Raw genomic sequence first — 16,942 nt, 5'->3', positions numbered from 1 at the left:
AGACAGATGTCGTAAAATCAGATTTAAGTTCCAGGGAGAATGCATTTTTGGTTCATTTAACAGCTGTCTGCAGGTGAATTCACAGAAACCTTTCCTAACTATGATTAGTGAATTCAGGGCTACAAATTGACACAAAGCTATGACACAAAGCTATGGGGAGAAGTGGACACACTGGAGGGCAGGGAACAGCTGCAAGCAGACCTGGACAGGTTGGACAAGTGGGCAGAAAACAACAGAATGCAGTTCAACAAGGAGAAATGCAAAGTGCTGCACCTAGGGAGGAAAAATGTCCAGCATACCTACTGCCTAGGGAATGACCTGCTGGGTGGCACGGAAGTGGAAAGGGATCTTGGAGTCCTAGGGGACTCCAAGATGAACATGAGTCGGCAGTGTGACGAAGCCATCAGAAAAGCTAATGGCACTTTATCATGCATCAGCAGATGCATGACGAATAGATCCAAAGAGGTGATACTTCCCCTCTATCGGGCGCTGGTCAGACCGCAGTTGGAGTACTGCGTGCAATTCTGGGCACCGCACTCCAAGAGGGATGCGGATAACCTGGAGAGGATCCAGAGAAGGGCCACTCATATGGTTAAGGGCCTGCAGACCAAGCCCTACGAGGAAAGACTAGAGAACCTGGACCTTTTCAGCCTCCGCAAGAGAAGGCTGAGAGGCGACCTTGTGGCTGCCTATAAGTTCATCACGGGGGCACAGAAGGGAATTGGTGAGGTTTTATTCACCAAGGCGCCCCCGGGGGTTACAAGAAATAATGGCCACAAGCTAACAGAGAGCAGATTCAGACTGGACATTAGGAAGAACTTCTTCACAGTTCGAGTGGCCAAGGTCTGGAACGGGCTCCCAAGGGAGGTGGTGCTCTCCCCTACCCTGGGGGTCTTCAAGAGGAGGTTGGATATGCATCTGGCTGGGGTCATCTAGACCCAGCACTCTTTCCTGCCTATGCAGGGGGTCGGACTTGATGATCTATTGAGGTCCCTTCCGACCCTAACACCTATGAATCTATGAAATTGTACCTCAGAAAGCTGGGAATCATAACTGCTGATAAGTCCATCTGTTAAGAAGTTATAATGCTGTGAAGTACTCTGGTGATCTGTTCTGCCTTGTAAGCATCAATGCCGTCTCCAACCTGAATCCTCAGCTAGGTTACTTTCACCATTTCTCTCTCTCTCAAGCAGAAGGTATGTTATAGCTCATGGAGGCTATGCTAAATTGCAAACTAATCCCCTTGGGGTAGTAGACTGGGTCTTTAATTTGACATCTGGACTATTTTGGGAAACCACAGCCTCCTAAGGCTTAGGTGGCAATGACTATCACTTGGAGCTCTACAATTTTATATGATCTTTGCTGGCAAGTATCATCTGTGGGACTCCATATAAAATTTGCTGTAGGGACAGAGCCTTGTAATCTTATTGTGAAAAAGTACTTCTTTCTCATCAGACCAAAACAGAAGGTTAAAGTTTCAAAAACAAAGAGGAAAGGAACTGGAACAGAAACTTTTTATTTTAGAAACAGGTTTATTTTAAGCTATCTACCTATTCACTATGCAGCTAAGTACACTTATTCCTCATTTCTTCTCCTGAGGAAACTTGTTCTGTTGCTTCTAAATCTAACACCTGCTCCATTTTGTAAGGGAGTACCTCATATTTAAGAGGACTCCTTATCACTAGAAACAGTGAAGGAAGAATGCACAATTCTGGGCTTCTGCAGGTATAAATAAAGGGTAATTATGGATTCCTGTATATCCAACGTTTCATGGATCTAAGCATTGAGAAAATGTAATTCTGTCTTTTTAAAACAATGCTGGGTTGGCAGCACAATATGGCACAGTCACACTCAGCTTCTGCTGGGGTGATTATTGTTTCTGGTTTTATTAGCAGCTCCATGGTTACAAGACTTGTCCCTGAACAGAAAGTATCCTTTCTTTAATACCTCAGGCTGGAACAAAAGTTGAACACTTCCTAATAGGTACTGTTTCAATCTCTTTCCCCTGGTTCTTGTATGAATATACCTGCACCTGACTCCAGGGGGTTGTTTTATAACCGAAACAGCCAGAACTTCCCTGAAGGAACAGTCTGTAGCCTTAGTAACACATGAGTAATTCCAGAGAGGTAAATGGATCAGAATCAAACCTAAAGCCTCTCTCTGGGCAAGAAAATGAAATATGGAGAATTCAAGTTTTCATGTTGGAATACACACAAGTTCTTCTCTTGATTTATGTGCTTATGCTCTAAATAATGCTAGTAGGAGGAATTCATTTGAACCTGAACTTGAGACTATAGTTGCAAATTACTTGGAATCCCCATTATTTCATGCAAGTATCCTGCAGTCTTAGAATTAAGGTGTTCTATAGATTATTGCTGATACATTTAAGTAATGCATATTTACCTGGGGAGTATTCTGTCAGGAAGCTTATGTGCTGGAATAGCAACAGGTAACTTTTGCATTTGTCGTGCATAATCAAAGAGACCTGGTAAATTATGTGAATAAAGCTGAGAAGCTTTACCTGAAGATTAAAAAACAAAATAACGTTTCAAATATAAAATAAACTGGGCTCAAATACTGACATTCAGAGATAACAGAAACTCTTACCGGATATTGATAACAAGCAATTGTTCATTACATACAACCATGTGCATCTTCGGGGAAACAACTGTTAAAGAAAAGATGCATTAAATTTAATACGTACAAAATGCTATGTAATGCAATAAATTTATAAATTACTATCTGGATAAACAACAAAACTGAGTTAACATTGCTATCTGTTGGTAACAAAAAAGAGCCTGAGAAAAGTTAAACAAATCATATTTACAGAGATTTTAGAATTAATGATGTATGTTGTAGCCATGGTGGCCTAAGAATTGTAGACAAACAAAACTCTTGGGTTAGAGGCAATATGTTTTATTCGACCAACTAAATAGTAGCAAAAAAATTTCTATCCCTGAAATATGGAAGCTACCATATTTTAGCTGTCTGGAAATGGAAACTTCATCGCTAGCCAAGAAAGAGAATATTTTTACCTCCCTGACTGACACCGGACACCTCCAGGGATGAAGCCTGCCTAATCAACATATCAGAGAGCAACTCTCTCTCAAAATGACTGAGTTACCCAGGGGAATAAACTTCCAATCTCTCCATCTCCTGTGCAAAATGAAGTTTCTTTTCTACCTGGGAGACTTTTTACAATCTTTGAATTCTCCTCAGTCTGAAGAAGGGTGTTTGGAACCAAAAGCTTGCAAAGAAAGAATTTTTTTTGCTACTATTTAGTTGTTCTAATAAAAGATATCGCCTCTAAACCCAGACTTTTGTCTAGAATTAATTAATAGAATCCCTTGGGTATACATAAACTGTATACCGGGGTGGTCAATTATGTGGGCTGGAGGGCCATTTAGGGAGTTTTGATGAGCTGCTGTGGGCCAGGCCAGCACCTTCTTCCTCCCCAACCTGCAAAACTCCCTAAGCGGTAGATAACTGGACCAGTTCAGGGGTACTGGACAGAGCAGGCAGGGGCTTCATGGAGAATGGGCTGGGACCCCTGCAAGAAGGGCACGCTTAGCTAGGTGGATGGGGATAGGGCTGTGGGCAGTGGCATCTAGGAGCAGGATGGGCGGGTGGGCAGGGCCAGGATTGAAGGGCAATGACAGGATGGAGCTGGGGCCCAGGGCAGAGCCACGATCTGCTCCCAGTATGACCCTGCACTGTCACCACTCCATGATCCTGACCCTAGCCACCCATCCTGATCCTGGCCTAGCCATTCATCTCTGCCCATCTGTGGCACATCCCGTCTGCCTGGCCCAGCGTTCCCTGCCTGCGATGGTCCCAGGCTGGTTTCCATGGAGAGCCCGCTCGCCGGTCTGCTCCATCCAGTACCCCTGGAGGAGAGTGTAGGGCAGATGGGCTGGGGTGCCTACGCAGCGGGGCCAGGTCTGGTGGGTGGCAGCAACACTGGCAGTGGCAGGCAGAAGGAGCTGCCAGGAAGCTGAGTCCAGCTGATGTGCCACCCCAGTCCCACTGTGAACCTGGAGGCAGCAGAACTGGCTACACACACCATGGCCCAGGTGCACCCCCTGCATCTGGGCTGGCAGGGCTGCAGGACCTGAGCAGGGCAGAAAAAATCCCATGATGGGTAAAATCCGACCCGTAGGCCATATTTTGCCCACCCCACTATACTTAGTGAAAGTTATTTTATGTACTTGCTTTTAGTAAGATTTATAGGCAGCACATAAAATGTTGCTTTAAGTTGACCAGAATTCTTATTTTATATAGTTTTCAAATTTAGACAGCAATCTTCTCTATTAATGTAAAGCAGTACCAAATGTTTTTATTCTCAGTAAATGCAGCATATTTGATTAAATTAACAAGTTTTAAGACTGCCATTGGGTAGCATAATGTGGGGTGCGTGAGCAGGGCACCAGTCCCAGGTGCCAACAGATGTGCCAGAATGGCACCAGACCCCAGCTAGGGAGTTGTGATTCAGTAGGAGCAACAGTAGTAGCAGTGGTGGCAGCCGCCCCATGCCATTGCTGTTAGAGCAGCAGTTGGATGCATGCACACCATACTCGTGTTGCAGCAGCAGCTTGGGGGGACAACGACATTTTTTTAAATAAGTCCTCAAAGTAGCTAAGAATACTGTCCCCTCCCACACCACTCTCCAACAGGGTGCTCATTATGCCCTGCTCATTTCGTCTCTGAAAATTATCAATTCCTTTAAATCTATTTACTAATGCTAGCAGTTGCTTTCCTCTTTTCTGAGACTATACAGTTTTTGCCTTGATAGCTGAGTAAACTAGTTTCTGGTGCACTAAAAAGAAGTTTGTGTTTAGACACCACAGTTTACTAACTGTGGTGTCTAAACACAAATTGTCATAAAGATCTTTGTAGCTGGATGTTCTCATTGCCCTCCAAAATCTCGGCTATAACACACATATCCATTTAGTTCCAAAGCACACAATTCAATTTCAAGAGAGTCTAGCTTATATGTGCTCTCCTATATATAGAATTAAGTCCACTTCTGGAGATACTGAACATATTTTTAGAGGCCTCTCCATGTTTGAAGAAAGCTTGTGACTGATCTAAAGACTTTACCCTAAAAGACTTAATTCTTCTCAGCCTTTTTTAAAATCAGCTCCAAGGAAGCCACATATATCTCATCTCCGAACTGCCCACTAGAATTAGAGTGTGATATAAACCAAGAGGTGCTAGTTTTCCTTTCTTCTCTTGTCCCAAATTTCAGCAGATCATATGACTTTAATTTAGACCCCTGGGACCTGTGTTAGCTTTTGATAGTTATGTAAGTATGCTTTCTATTGTGACTCTGAGCTTAGACTCCAGTTAGACCACAAGAAAGACAGAAAGGAAAATGATATTCCTAAAACTTGTGGGACCCGCCCACCCAGCACTCAGTTCTCTGAGGCTGTATACATAACCAATTATTCCTACGTTTGATTAAATCACTGATCACCTTAAAAGGGTTGTTAGGCAACAACACTCACTAGGCAATGTAATAAGGCGTATGGTAGCGATACAAGGAGAACAAAGGAGAGTAAATGTAATCCAATTTTACTAGTTATTTTCTCTGCTGTTTCACGGGGCATGTGTAGATGAAACAGGGGCCCGAAAACAAAGCGGTGGGTTTTAAAAAGCATCGCTTCAATTTAGGGCTGATTAAAGCTGTGTCATACACACACCCCACTGACTTACCTGCATCTCTGGTGGGGGGGGGGAAGGGTGAGCTGCCAGCAGGCGGAGCAGTCCCTGGGCTGCTGGGGGAGCTAGTGCCTCCCTCAGCAGCAGTGGCCCCCCCCAGGCAGCACCTGCCGGTAAGCACCTGGCTTGGGTAGTCCCAGGGGGCACCACAGCCACAGAGGGAAGCACCGGACCCCTGCGCAGATCAGGCAGGCAGGCAGGCTCCAGGGGATAAAAAAAAAAAAAAGATCAGGTTCACCGCTTCTCTTGGGTAGAGCCTGCCTTCCTGGGCTGCTGCCAGGCTGCCTGAAGGGCTTCCTACAGAGCTGTACAGAGCCCAGTGCTTCGCTCTGCGGCTGTAGGGGCAGCAAACTAAAACTCCTCAAAGGAGTTTTAGTTTGCTGTGCCCCAAGTCGCCACTCGTATGGTCAAGGGACAGCAGGGCAGGCCCTATGAGGAGAGGCTAAAGGGCCTGAACCTATTCAGCCTCCACAAGAGAAGGCTGAGAGGGGATCTGGTGGCCATTTACAAACACACTGAGGGGACCAGCGAGAATTGGGGGAGGCTCTGTTCCCCCAGGCACCACCTGGGGTTACTAGGAATAACGGCTACAAATTGTTAGAGAGAAGGTTCAGGCTGGACATCAGGAGACATTACTTTACAGTTAGGGCTGCCAGGATCTGGAATGGGCTCCCAAGTGAGGTGGTACTCTCTTCTACCTTGGGGGTCTTCAAGAGGAGGCTGGACAGGTATTTGGCTGGGGTGATATGACCCTGGCACCTGTTCCTGCCCAGGGCAGGGGGTCGGACTTGATGATCTGTTTAGGTCCCTTCCGACCCTAAGCACTATGATACTATGAAGTCATATAAGGCACATTACGCTGCTGAATTTCCTACAGTGGCTGCAATTACTGCATAACACGCCGCCGAGGTGTGCAAACACCGATACCTTTAAAGTGGTGCAAAAGCATTTAGCCCACTTTAAAGCGTCATGCACACATGCCCCTCGTTTCGTCAACACAGCCTTAAAATGCTTTGACAGGTGAGGACTATTACATCAGCAATCTCTCTCAGGGCCTCTCTCAGTTTTAAGTTAACTTTAAACTAGCTACCTTGAGCATGAAGACAGCAGCACTGACCTCAGGAGGAGGCAATTCTACCCACTTTTTGCCCAATGACCTATGGTCCAGAGGTGGGAGACCTGGGTCCTAGACCCACCTCAGGCAGAAAGGGTGTGAGTACGTTTATCTCCTTCTTCCCACGAAAGCGTCTTACACAGGCTATGGAAGCAGGCTGTGCTGAGAACACCCTCCAGCCATTTGTTGAAGCTGGCTAAAAGGGCAGGTGAGCGCACAAGATTCATTAGACTGCATGCAACAGAAACGAGAAGGAGCTTGATTCTGAAGCCTAACGTGGGGGGCACTCCCAGAGAAGGGGCAGTTGCTGGTTTCTGGGCTACCCCTGGGTGCTAGTCCAGGGGCCAGGAGATGATTGACTCCTGGCAGATTGCTCCCTGCCCCCAGGAAGTGTTTTCTGTCTGGGCAGGCTCCGCCACCAGAGCCCAGGCAGGAACAATGACTCTCTGCCCCAACAGCAGGGAGCTCTCAGCCCCCACTCTGTGATCACAGGGCTGGGGCTGGGAAATACTTTTCTTCCAGCCCAAGCCCCACAGTCACAGGACCCAGGCTGGGAGATCTCCCAGAGCCAGCTCTGCAGTCAGGGGGCCAGCACTGGGAGATAAGGATCTCTCAGCCTGAGTCCTGCGACCATGGGGCTTGGGCTAGGACATATGCATCTCTCAGCCCCAGCCCTACCACTGTAGGACTTGGGCTAGGAGATAAGGATCTCCCAGGCCCGGCCCTGCGACTGCAGAGTGGGGGCTGGGAGTTCCCTGCTGCCAGGGCAGGAGGACAGTGTCCCCACCTGGGTTCCAGTGGCAGAGCTTGCCCTGGGAGCAGACGCCTCCCAGGGTCAGGGAGCAATCTCCTGCCCCCTGCTGCCTGGGAGCACATTTACTCCTGGTCAAGTATCTACATGTGCACTACTGTGTAGTTACTTATCACGAGTAAATCTGCTACGTGCATTTGCAGATAGCAAATTTACTCATGACTAGAGTCAATTACTGTGCAGTAAGCATCTGCATGTGTAGACGCTGACCGCACAATAATTAGCTCTACTGAGCAGTAAACTGACTTTAGATGCGTCCAGTATATGGCAGACTTACTTCTCAACTTGGCCTTAGTTCAGATGCATCCATAGTGCTATCTGGAGCCAACACGTTGTTTATGCACAATGCCAGAAGAACAGACTGTTACTAAACCCTTCTGAGCGTTTTATCAAACAACAACAACGTTCTTTCTGCAAAAATCTTATAAATCAAATAAAAGCAGATTTTCACTACACAGGGATTATACTGATTTCTTTAAATCTGCATTTGTACTCAAAACATTTTGAAAGCTCAACCAAAAGATCACGCTTCAAAAAATATCAGCCTGAATGGCAAAAGTCTGACAAGGTTATGAGAAACCAAAACAAATCTCTTAAAAATGAAACACTTCTGTATAACTACAACATATGTGGTTGCAGAGAAAAAGAAGTTACTTACCAGCAACTAGGTTTCTTTGAGATGTACCATTCCCATATACATTCTCAACTGTGTGTGTCTCATACCCCTGAGCCTCAACAGAAGACTTTTTTTTTTAATCTTAGGAGAGCCTCAAACATGTACCCTAGCCCAGCCCCTCCTGATGTCCCACAAAAAGGGGATAATGGGTAGCACACACTTCCTGCTCTTCAGTTTCCTCTCAACCACATATCCTGTAGAATACTAACTCTGAGGAAGAGGGAAAGAGTGGGATTCAAATGTGCACAGTATTATTGCCATAGACATGTGACCTTTCTAAATCTGGTGGGAAACAGTAGGTCAAATGTCCTTTCAACAAATAGCAAGTACAGCAAAGCCTCTATACTCATGAAGAATAAGGCTTTGGGAAGAAATAAGCAAGTTAATCTACTGCCCCAAATCAAAGTTTGACAAATTGGGGCAGGCACTTAGAATGAGTCCTTTGGGTCATTCTGTTGAGATTGTATAAGGAGGATCTGCCAAAAGATACTGAATCTCACCCATCCTACTTGCCAATGTACTCACTTGCCATTTTTACACAGCTGGAGAAGGACACAAGTTATCATAGGTCTGAAAGGTGCTTTCAATAAAAATTTAAGAACTGAATTAAATTTCCACTGGGTAAACCAAGTCCCTTACTTGCAGAAAAATATTGAACTGGAACTTAAAAAAACCTGAGGGCTGTTAGGTGAGGATGCATGTGCTATCCTTCTAGAGGGGAACGGAAGACAAAAACAGCTGCCAGACCCTTAGCTGATGGAAAATAAACATGCTCGACTGCAGATGGAAAGATTTGGTAGTCTATAACATCACTTTGCTCCAACAAAGATATCTGGCATCTATCTATCTGTTAGCATGGATTCTATACTACAGAACATTAATGGGCAATTGTAGTATAGCTGTCCATAACCATTCAAATGCGACATGCTACAATGCAGTGAAAATGCTACATAAGCCCTCTGTACTGCCTTGAGTTCCAGTTTGACCTCTTTCTGTGACTTAGACCAGTCTCCAAAATGCACTCCCCAGTACACTGTCTACCTCCACAACAGAACCAAAACATTTAGAGTCTGACTACAGCAAGCAGGAAGAACACACACACAAAAAGTGTCTTTTTTGGGGGGAAAGCTACAAAATATGATCACCTCATGGCACCATCTTGGAAGGGGTAGGGGGACAAACAAGAGGCTGGCACCATGCAGCAACACATTGGCTGCAGACTGCCCTCAACTGGGAAAAACAAATTCTTAAACACTGTTTCTGGATCACCAGAGGTGTTTCCTGAGATATTTCCTAAGGCCTCAAGCCTGCTACGAACTCAAGAGAAATGCTCCATCTCTAGACAAGTGGTTGAGAAGCACTGAAGAACAAGACATCTCTTAGGTGTAGGTACACAAGGAGGATTGGGGATATGGACACTGCTAAGTCTACATCTTCACTCAAAGCTATGTCAAAGCTATTGCTACGTCTTCACTCAAAGCTTAGAACAGTAGTACTCAACCAGGGTGACGCAGAGCCTGGGGGTGCCAAGAAAATCTGCCAGAGATGCTGCAACACCAGCACTACTAGTGCAAGGTGGAATTGCTCTGCATGCCTCTATTTCCAGGAGGCACATCAGAGCCAAACAGAGAAGTGGCTGTAGCAGAAAGGTATGCCTGCCTCCATTATGCAGGCAGACATGCCTTTTTTGCTGCATTTCTTCCTCATTTGGCTCTGAAGTGCCTCCTGAAAACAGAGGCATGCAAGGCAGTTCTACCTGTTGGAGCAGCATTTATCTCTAGGCTGCCACTGCCAAAAGGCAGAACTCTCCTACATGCCTCTTTTTGGGAGGTATGTTACAGCTGAACCAGGAAAAGCTGCAGCAGCAATGGCATGTCTGTCCGCAAAATGTAACGTAGGCAGGCGTGACTTTCTCCTGCAGCTGCTTCTCAGTTTGCCCCCGATGTGCCTTTTGACAACAGAGGCATGAGGGACAGTTCCATCTGCCCCACATGTCTCTGTTTCCAGGAGACACTGTGCAGATTCAGACTAGGAAGGCCAGCAGCAAAAGCACACACTCCTGTCGCAGCTTCTTCCTGATCTGCAGGAGGCACTTGATGTGGTGGCATGCCTATGATTATGTTTAATCAATTACTATCTTAATTAATCACAATTATAATACATAATTAAATTAGTTTAAAAAAAATGGGGTGCTGCTGAATTTTGCAGGAGTACCTTGAGTCTAAAAAGGTTGACAGCCAGTGGTTTAGAAGCACAAGGAAGCTCACAAATGTGAATGTGTATGTGGACAACTGCCCAAAGGATTTAAAAAAACAAAACAAAACCACCCTCCCCCCCCCCAAAAAAAACCCAACCCAAAAACCTTACTTCTGCAAACTTTTCCTAAGTCTTAAAATAAAATACACACCTGTTCCATTGATGTTTCATGCAGTTCATTGAGATTCAGGGTATATATCCCTTCCTCTGCACCAAATATCAAGTACTGATCTATAAAGAGGGGGAAATTAAAATTAATCCATTCAGATTTTAAGAAGTGCATTATAACACATGTATGGAGCTGATTTCGTGAAGCAACATTTTACTGAGGGAGTTGCATACATCAAGCAATCTGCTCTATTTAATTTTCCTTAGATGGGGAAATAGGAGAAAGCTGCAATAGTTTAAATTTGAAAAGCCCCACGAGACATTAAGAGGGACTCACCTTATTTCAGTTAAAATGACTGATCAAGAAAAATCCTACTGGAAGAAACTATATAAACATACAATTTATGTAATTTCCTGCTATCAACATTTAATTTAAACTGATATGATGTACATGCTAACAATTCAACAGTTTTTAGAAAGTGTCATTAACCCTTTCACAGCTGTTTCTAAAGAGTGGTACCAATTGGAATGCAAACCCAGCTTTTTTATGGCAGCTCCATCAATTTTTGCAAAATTTAAGAAAATTCAAGCTCTCTTCCCTTTCTTGGTTACAAAGGTCTGAACGTCAACTGATACTGTGCTTTTGAGCTTGCAAACAAGACAGATAATGTAAATGTTCACTGAAAAGTTTGAACTGTCTCATCCTAAAGGGTGATAATTTAAATTCAGAAAAGATCACTATTTTGTTGCTGATCATTTTAGTACCAGCATCTTGCTATTCCTGAATTATGATTAGGCAAAACAGGGGACACAGTATCACCAATTCCCCCACCCTTGTAAGCAGGATTCTGTAATGTAAAGTACTTCATATAGCACTGAAGTATTTTAAAATATAAAGGGAAAAGTGTCACCGCTCTGCACCCCACTTTTCAAAAGTGAAGTGAATATCAACATACCCCTGAGCAGATCTAGAATTTTGAAAGGGGGGGTGCAGATGGTGAGGCATATCATCACATATAAACAACACATTTTTCTTCAATTGAAAATAAAGTAGAAACTTTACTAATATTCTGGGAGCCTAGAGCAAAACAAATACAACTTCACTGGAATGAGTTAAAAATAATCTTCAGGGCTGTGAAATAGGAACTCATTAACAGGAGCTGCTAACACCAGAACAAAGGATACCTTGACAGGTGAAATATCGACAGCATTAAAAAGAAGAGCTGGTGGTTAACACCTGTGGAATGAAGAGTTTAGACAGGATCAGGTAGATCAGGGGCGGGCAATTATTTCAGGCAGAGGGCTGCTTACTGAGCTTTGGCAAGCCATCAAGGACCACATGACAGGCAGCCAGGGGCAGATTAATATTAATTTTCTAAATTTTTTAGGGGCCCTGCGGGCTGGATACAATGGCCTGGCAGGCTACATCTGGCCCGTGGGCTGCATTTTGCCCACCAGTGAAGTAGATTTAATGAGCCATGAAGTCAGTTGACTCCTCTAGCACTGCCTGACTAGAAATGTTTCTGCCACTACCAGGCACTTGGTTTGAAAATTTGGGTAGAACAGGAATCAAAGAAGGGCAAAAGTGCACCACTGCACCCCTCTGGATCTACCCCTGAACATACCCAAAGAGAAGCACAAGGGGAACTAACTGAAGAAGGAAGAAAGAATTTATTTTTGGTCAGGACAGCAGGATTGACACCTCAGACTCATGGGATAGGATTTCTGATTACCAAAAGCAAAGGTTGTTGTACACCTTAATATTGTGATCCAAATAAAGTGAAAATTCATGATCATAAATTAAACTGTTTTAAAAAGGAATAATCTGAATATCTAAAATGCATAGTTTATATTCTTGAAGCCTTCATGAAAGAATAAATGGGATGATCATATACCTCTTGTATCTGGATTTATCCATGATGTTGCACAATGAATTTTTAACGGGCATCCATTAAACACCTTTGAAAAGCAAGCACCCATCTAAAAAAGAAAAATAAAACATTTAATTAAAAAACAAGTGAATTTGAATCTCTAACCTGATATATCAGTGAAATTTCTAATGATTATATATTTCTAATAGCATATGTTTCACCTTATTGAAGAACTATAATAATTTTCAAGGTTTGGAATTTGCTGAACGTGAACACTACATTCTTTCATATACAAGTCACACTTTAAAAAATGAAATCTCTTTTAAAAATGGCTTGTGACTTAAATTCAAATAAGCAGCTCTTATATTCACCACAAGAGTTGCATCTCTATAAATGAGTCTTTGAGGCTTTTCTTCTTATATGGAGAGTCAAGGAATTTGGGCTCATCTTTAATTCAAAGACATCTATATTTTAAAAAAAGATGGTATTTTTCAGACGCTTGCACTAAGAGTTCAGCCATTTTTGAGAATGATTTAATGCAATGACAGAAGAAGAGAAATTCAAAGAAAATAACTTCAGTGTTAACCTTCTATGACGAAAGGGAACAGCCTACACCTCTCTTCCTGCTTTGGATCTGATTTCCTCTCGAGAACCAAAGAAAAGCCTTTAAAGTAAAGACAAACATCTAATATTTGACACATTAAAGAAGGAGCTCCTGGAGCGTGGCAAAGAAAGGAATGACATGATCTACAGCAGGCTACAAGAATGATCTGTGCAGCAGATACCTGGATGCATGAGTGGGGCAAAGTTGAGCACTCTCACTAATGTTCAGCGATCATTTCCTAAAAGCTCAGCATTCATACTACTTGATCTATCAGCCATCTTTTACATAGTCTTGCTCTCCCTCTCACCTCTCTCACTTTTTTCAGCATATCCTTTGAAGGGACACCTCATTCTCCAACCACCTTCCTGTAGTGGCCCTGTCTTTGGTCTCATTTCCTTCACCTGCACATTATTTCTACATGATCTCATCTGAAAACACCAATTCATCTACCTTCTCCATGCTTGCAGAGCTGCCTCTCTGTACGACACTTGTTTCTTTCTGAAAAACTTAGACCTGTCTTGCTGACATATCCTTGTACATAGCTAGTTACTGGCTCAAGATCAATATGACTAAGAGAGAGCTCTACAGCAGTGGAGCTCCACCTTTAATTTGGCAGGCCGGATAGGCAGTGCCCAATTCTTCTGCAGGCTGGATCTAGCCAGTGGACCAATGCGGCACCCAAGGCAGGTACGGCAAAGCCTCATCTGGCTGTGCGGATGGGGGGCAGCCTAGCCCCAATCCAGCTATGTAAGGGAAGAAGACTTGGCTTGGCCTCATGGGGGAAGGGGCGTGACCTGGCCCCAATCCAGCCACAAGGGGGGAGGGGGAGGGAGGGAGGAGGAGAGACACAAACACGCACGGCACAGAACTGGCTCAGTCCCAACCTGGCCAGGCAGGGGGGAAGGGATGTGGAAAGCCTTTTTCCATTCTTATCTTTTCAAAGATGTACAATCTGTCTAGACCTATCAACTGAAGCCCGCTGTGTCTATGTTAGAAAGCAATTCTGACAAGGAAAAATCAGCTGCTGACCTTGTATCTGACATTTACAGCTAGAAACTGAACTTTTTTGTTAACACTCTTCTAAAACCTGGAGGTGAGTCAGTAGTCTGCAGAGCCCAAGGCAAACTTGAGAACAATAAAATGTATTCATGCTACCTGAAAATGTCCTTTTAAGAAATAAGATCCCAAAATCTACTGCAATGGATAATTCACTTCAGCCTGCTTATAGCTTGCAAATAGAACCTGATCTGTCAGTAGCTGACAAAAAAAGAAATGCTCTGCTCCTTAAAGATCCCTTTCGTTGAAATACCTTCAACAACTAGATTAATCCTTTTCTACTTTCTAAAATTACAAACTTCACTTACGGCACACTAGTAGAGAAAACAATTCAGTCTCCTATGCATGGAACAGAGATCATGTCCACTAATGAAATTATCTTGAATCTTTGGTTATCAATTTCCACCTTCATTCTGGATGAAACATTTGTTTCCAGGGTGGGTTAAAATCTATGTATTTTATTACTTGAGGGAAAACAACTTTCAGGTAAGCATCAGTATACTTTTCTATTCTTTTTCATGCTAAAGTCTATAGATCTATTACAAAGGGATTTCACAGAAGCATGCTTTTAGGGTAAAAGGCAGGATTGTTCACCCTTAAAATGTGAACATCCAAAACAAGCTAAATTACACTCTCTTCTGGGCAGTGAGATGTAGAGAAGGCTATTTTGAAACACGGCACTGGCTAAAGTAGGGCCTGGGGAATTTATATACTGATAGTCGCATAGTTTCATAGTAGCTAGGGTTAGAAGGGACCTGAACAGATCATCTAGCCTGACCCCCTGCCACAGGCAGGAATGAATGCTGGGTTCACAAGACCCCAGACACGTGATCATCCAACCTCCTCTTGAATTTGCCCAAGGTAGGGACAAGGACCACCTCCTTGGGAAGTTGGTTCCAGATTTTGGCCACCCTAAGTGTAAAAAATTGCCTTCCGATCTCTAACCTAAACCTGTTCTCCATCAGCTTATGACCATTGTTCCTCATCACCCCAGGTGGTTCTGGGGAGAAAAGGGCTCTGCCTATTTGCTGTTGATCTCCCCTGATGAGCTTGTAGGCAGCCACCAGGTCCCCCCTCAGCCTCCTCTTGCTGAGGCTGAACAGGTTCAGGTCCTTCAGTCTCTCCTCGTAGGGCCTGTCCTGCTGCCCTCTCACCAAGCGGGTGGCCCTCCTCTGAATGCAGTACTCCAACTGCAGTCTGACTGAAGTCGCATAGAGGGGGAGTATCACCTCTCTGGACTGGCTTGAGATGTGCCTTTGGATGCATAACAAGGTATAGCTGGCCTTGCTGGCTGCGGTCTGGCATTGGCAGCTCATGTTCACCTTGGAGTCCATGATGACTCCAAGATCCCTTTCTGCCTCTGTGCTTTCAAGGGAACTCCCCAGCCTGTACGTATGCTGTGGACTCCTCCTCCCAAGGTGCAGCACCCTGCATTTGTCTACGTTGAACCCCATCCTATTCTCGTCTGCCCACTTTTGTAGTCTGTCCAAATCTATTTGCAGCCTCTCTCTCCCTTCAAGTGTGTCCACCTCGCCCCACATCTTAGTGTCATCAGCAAACTTGGACAGCGTGCTTTCCACCCCCTCGTCCAAGTTGCTGATGAAGATGTTAAACAGTGCGGGCCCAAGGACCGAGCCCTAGGGTACCCCACTGCTCACATCTCGCCAGGTTGAGTACAACCCATCCACCACCACTCTGTGGGTGCGCCCCATCAGCCAATTTTTTACCCATCCAACTGTGTAGGCATCAATGCCACAGTTGCTTAACTTATTGATGAGGATGGGGTGAGAGGCAGTGTCAAAGGCATGGATGTTTAGCAGATTTTATTAAAATGGACTCTGATACTTGACAAAAGTAAGACTATTTATTGAACTGAATTAGGGAAAACATGCTATAAGTCTGTTGTAAGCATGAGGACTACCAGTCTGAATCAAGGCACAATACATCCGAGAAAAATTCAAACTACAAATACTTATGTGCGTGAAGATAGAAGGGAGCCTACTTTACTGGATAAAAAAAAAAAAAAAAAAGTGACAACACTTCCATTACAGTTCAATTGGTTCATAAGGTAATCGTTTGGATGAGTTTTCACAGCTCTTATTTATAATCTTCTAGGGCAAGACTACTAGCAAGTGGCTAGTAATCTGCTTGCCCTTAAAAGAGGGGGTGCTTCTTTGAGTCTCTCCTCTCTCATGTGCACCTCTCTCGATGATATTTCAAGAAGGGCCTTCCTAGACATTCTACCTCCTTGTACTGTGTGAGGTTCACACACACCAAGAAAGTCTTCCTTTTCCAGGAGATGTTAGCCTAAGAAGCTCTGAGTGACAGAAAGATGGGTTATTAGGAGAGGCAGAAAGAAGGCCCTGAAAACCTCTTACTGAATTTTGGCACCGGTTCTGCGCCCAGTGCTCCTTACTCATGGCACAGGAGGAGACAGAGACCAGAGTTAGGAGAGCAGCACCGTGTGGATTACATGGCCTTCCGTGAATTTCTTTGTAGCTTTTTGAAAAAGGCCTGAACATTCCTGAAACTACAACTATAATTCTGCCTGCATCTTTCCATACCCAGGGGAGATACATTGAGGCTTTGAGGGAACTGGCACTTAAGCCCACAGAGCTGCTCAAACTCTTTTAACAAGATATTTGATAAAGAAGCACAAGAGCAAGAGACACCAACACTTTCTTCTGCATGTCTTACACTAGTTGTCTCCATGAAGCCTGCAGAA

General features: G+C 44.3%; 1 protein-coding gene across 2 annotated transcripts in view; it reads right to left on the bottom strand.

Moving 5' to 3' along the window:
• Nucleotides 1-16,942, bottom strand: part of MAP4K3 (mitogen-activated protein kinase kinase kinase kinase 3) — a 143,669-nt gene that overhangs the window by 24,375 nt on the left and 102,352 nt on the right. For both annotated transcript variants that reach the window (XM_014598208.3, XM_014598209.3), the window contains 4 exons: nucleotides 12,582-12,666; nucleotides 10,730-10,809; nucleotides 2,608-2,668; nucleotides 2,404-2,521 (listed from right to left, as the gene is read on the bottom strand). In XM_014598208.3, coding sequence (XP_014453694.2) covers nucleotides 2,404-2,521; nucleotides 2,608-2,668; nucleotides 10,730-10,809; nucleotides 12,582-12,666 — 344 coding nt within the window. The remainder of the gene's footprint in view (nucleotides 1-2,403; nucleotides 2,522-2,607; nucleotides 2,669-10,729; nucleotides 10,810-12,581; nucleotides 12,667-16,942) is intronic.

The sequence above is a fragment of the Alligator mississippiensis genome, chromosome 1 (genome assembly GCF_030867095.1).
Source record: "Alligator mississippiensis isolate rAllMis1 chromosome 1, rAllMis1, whole genome shotgun sequence".
Lineage (NCBI taxonomy): Eukaryota > Metazoa > Chordata > Crocodylia > Alligatoridae > Alligator > Alligator mississippiensis.
The sequence above is the reverse complement of the archived record's forward strand: the minus strand, read 5'-3'. Positions and strand labels throughout refer to the sequence as shown.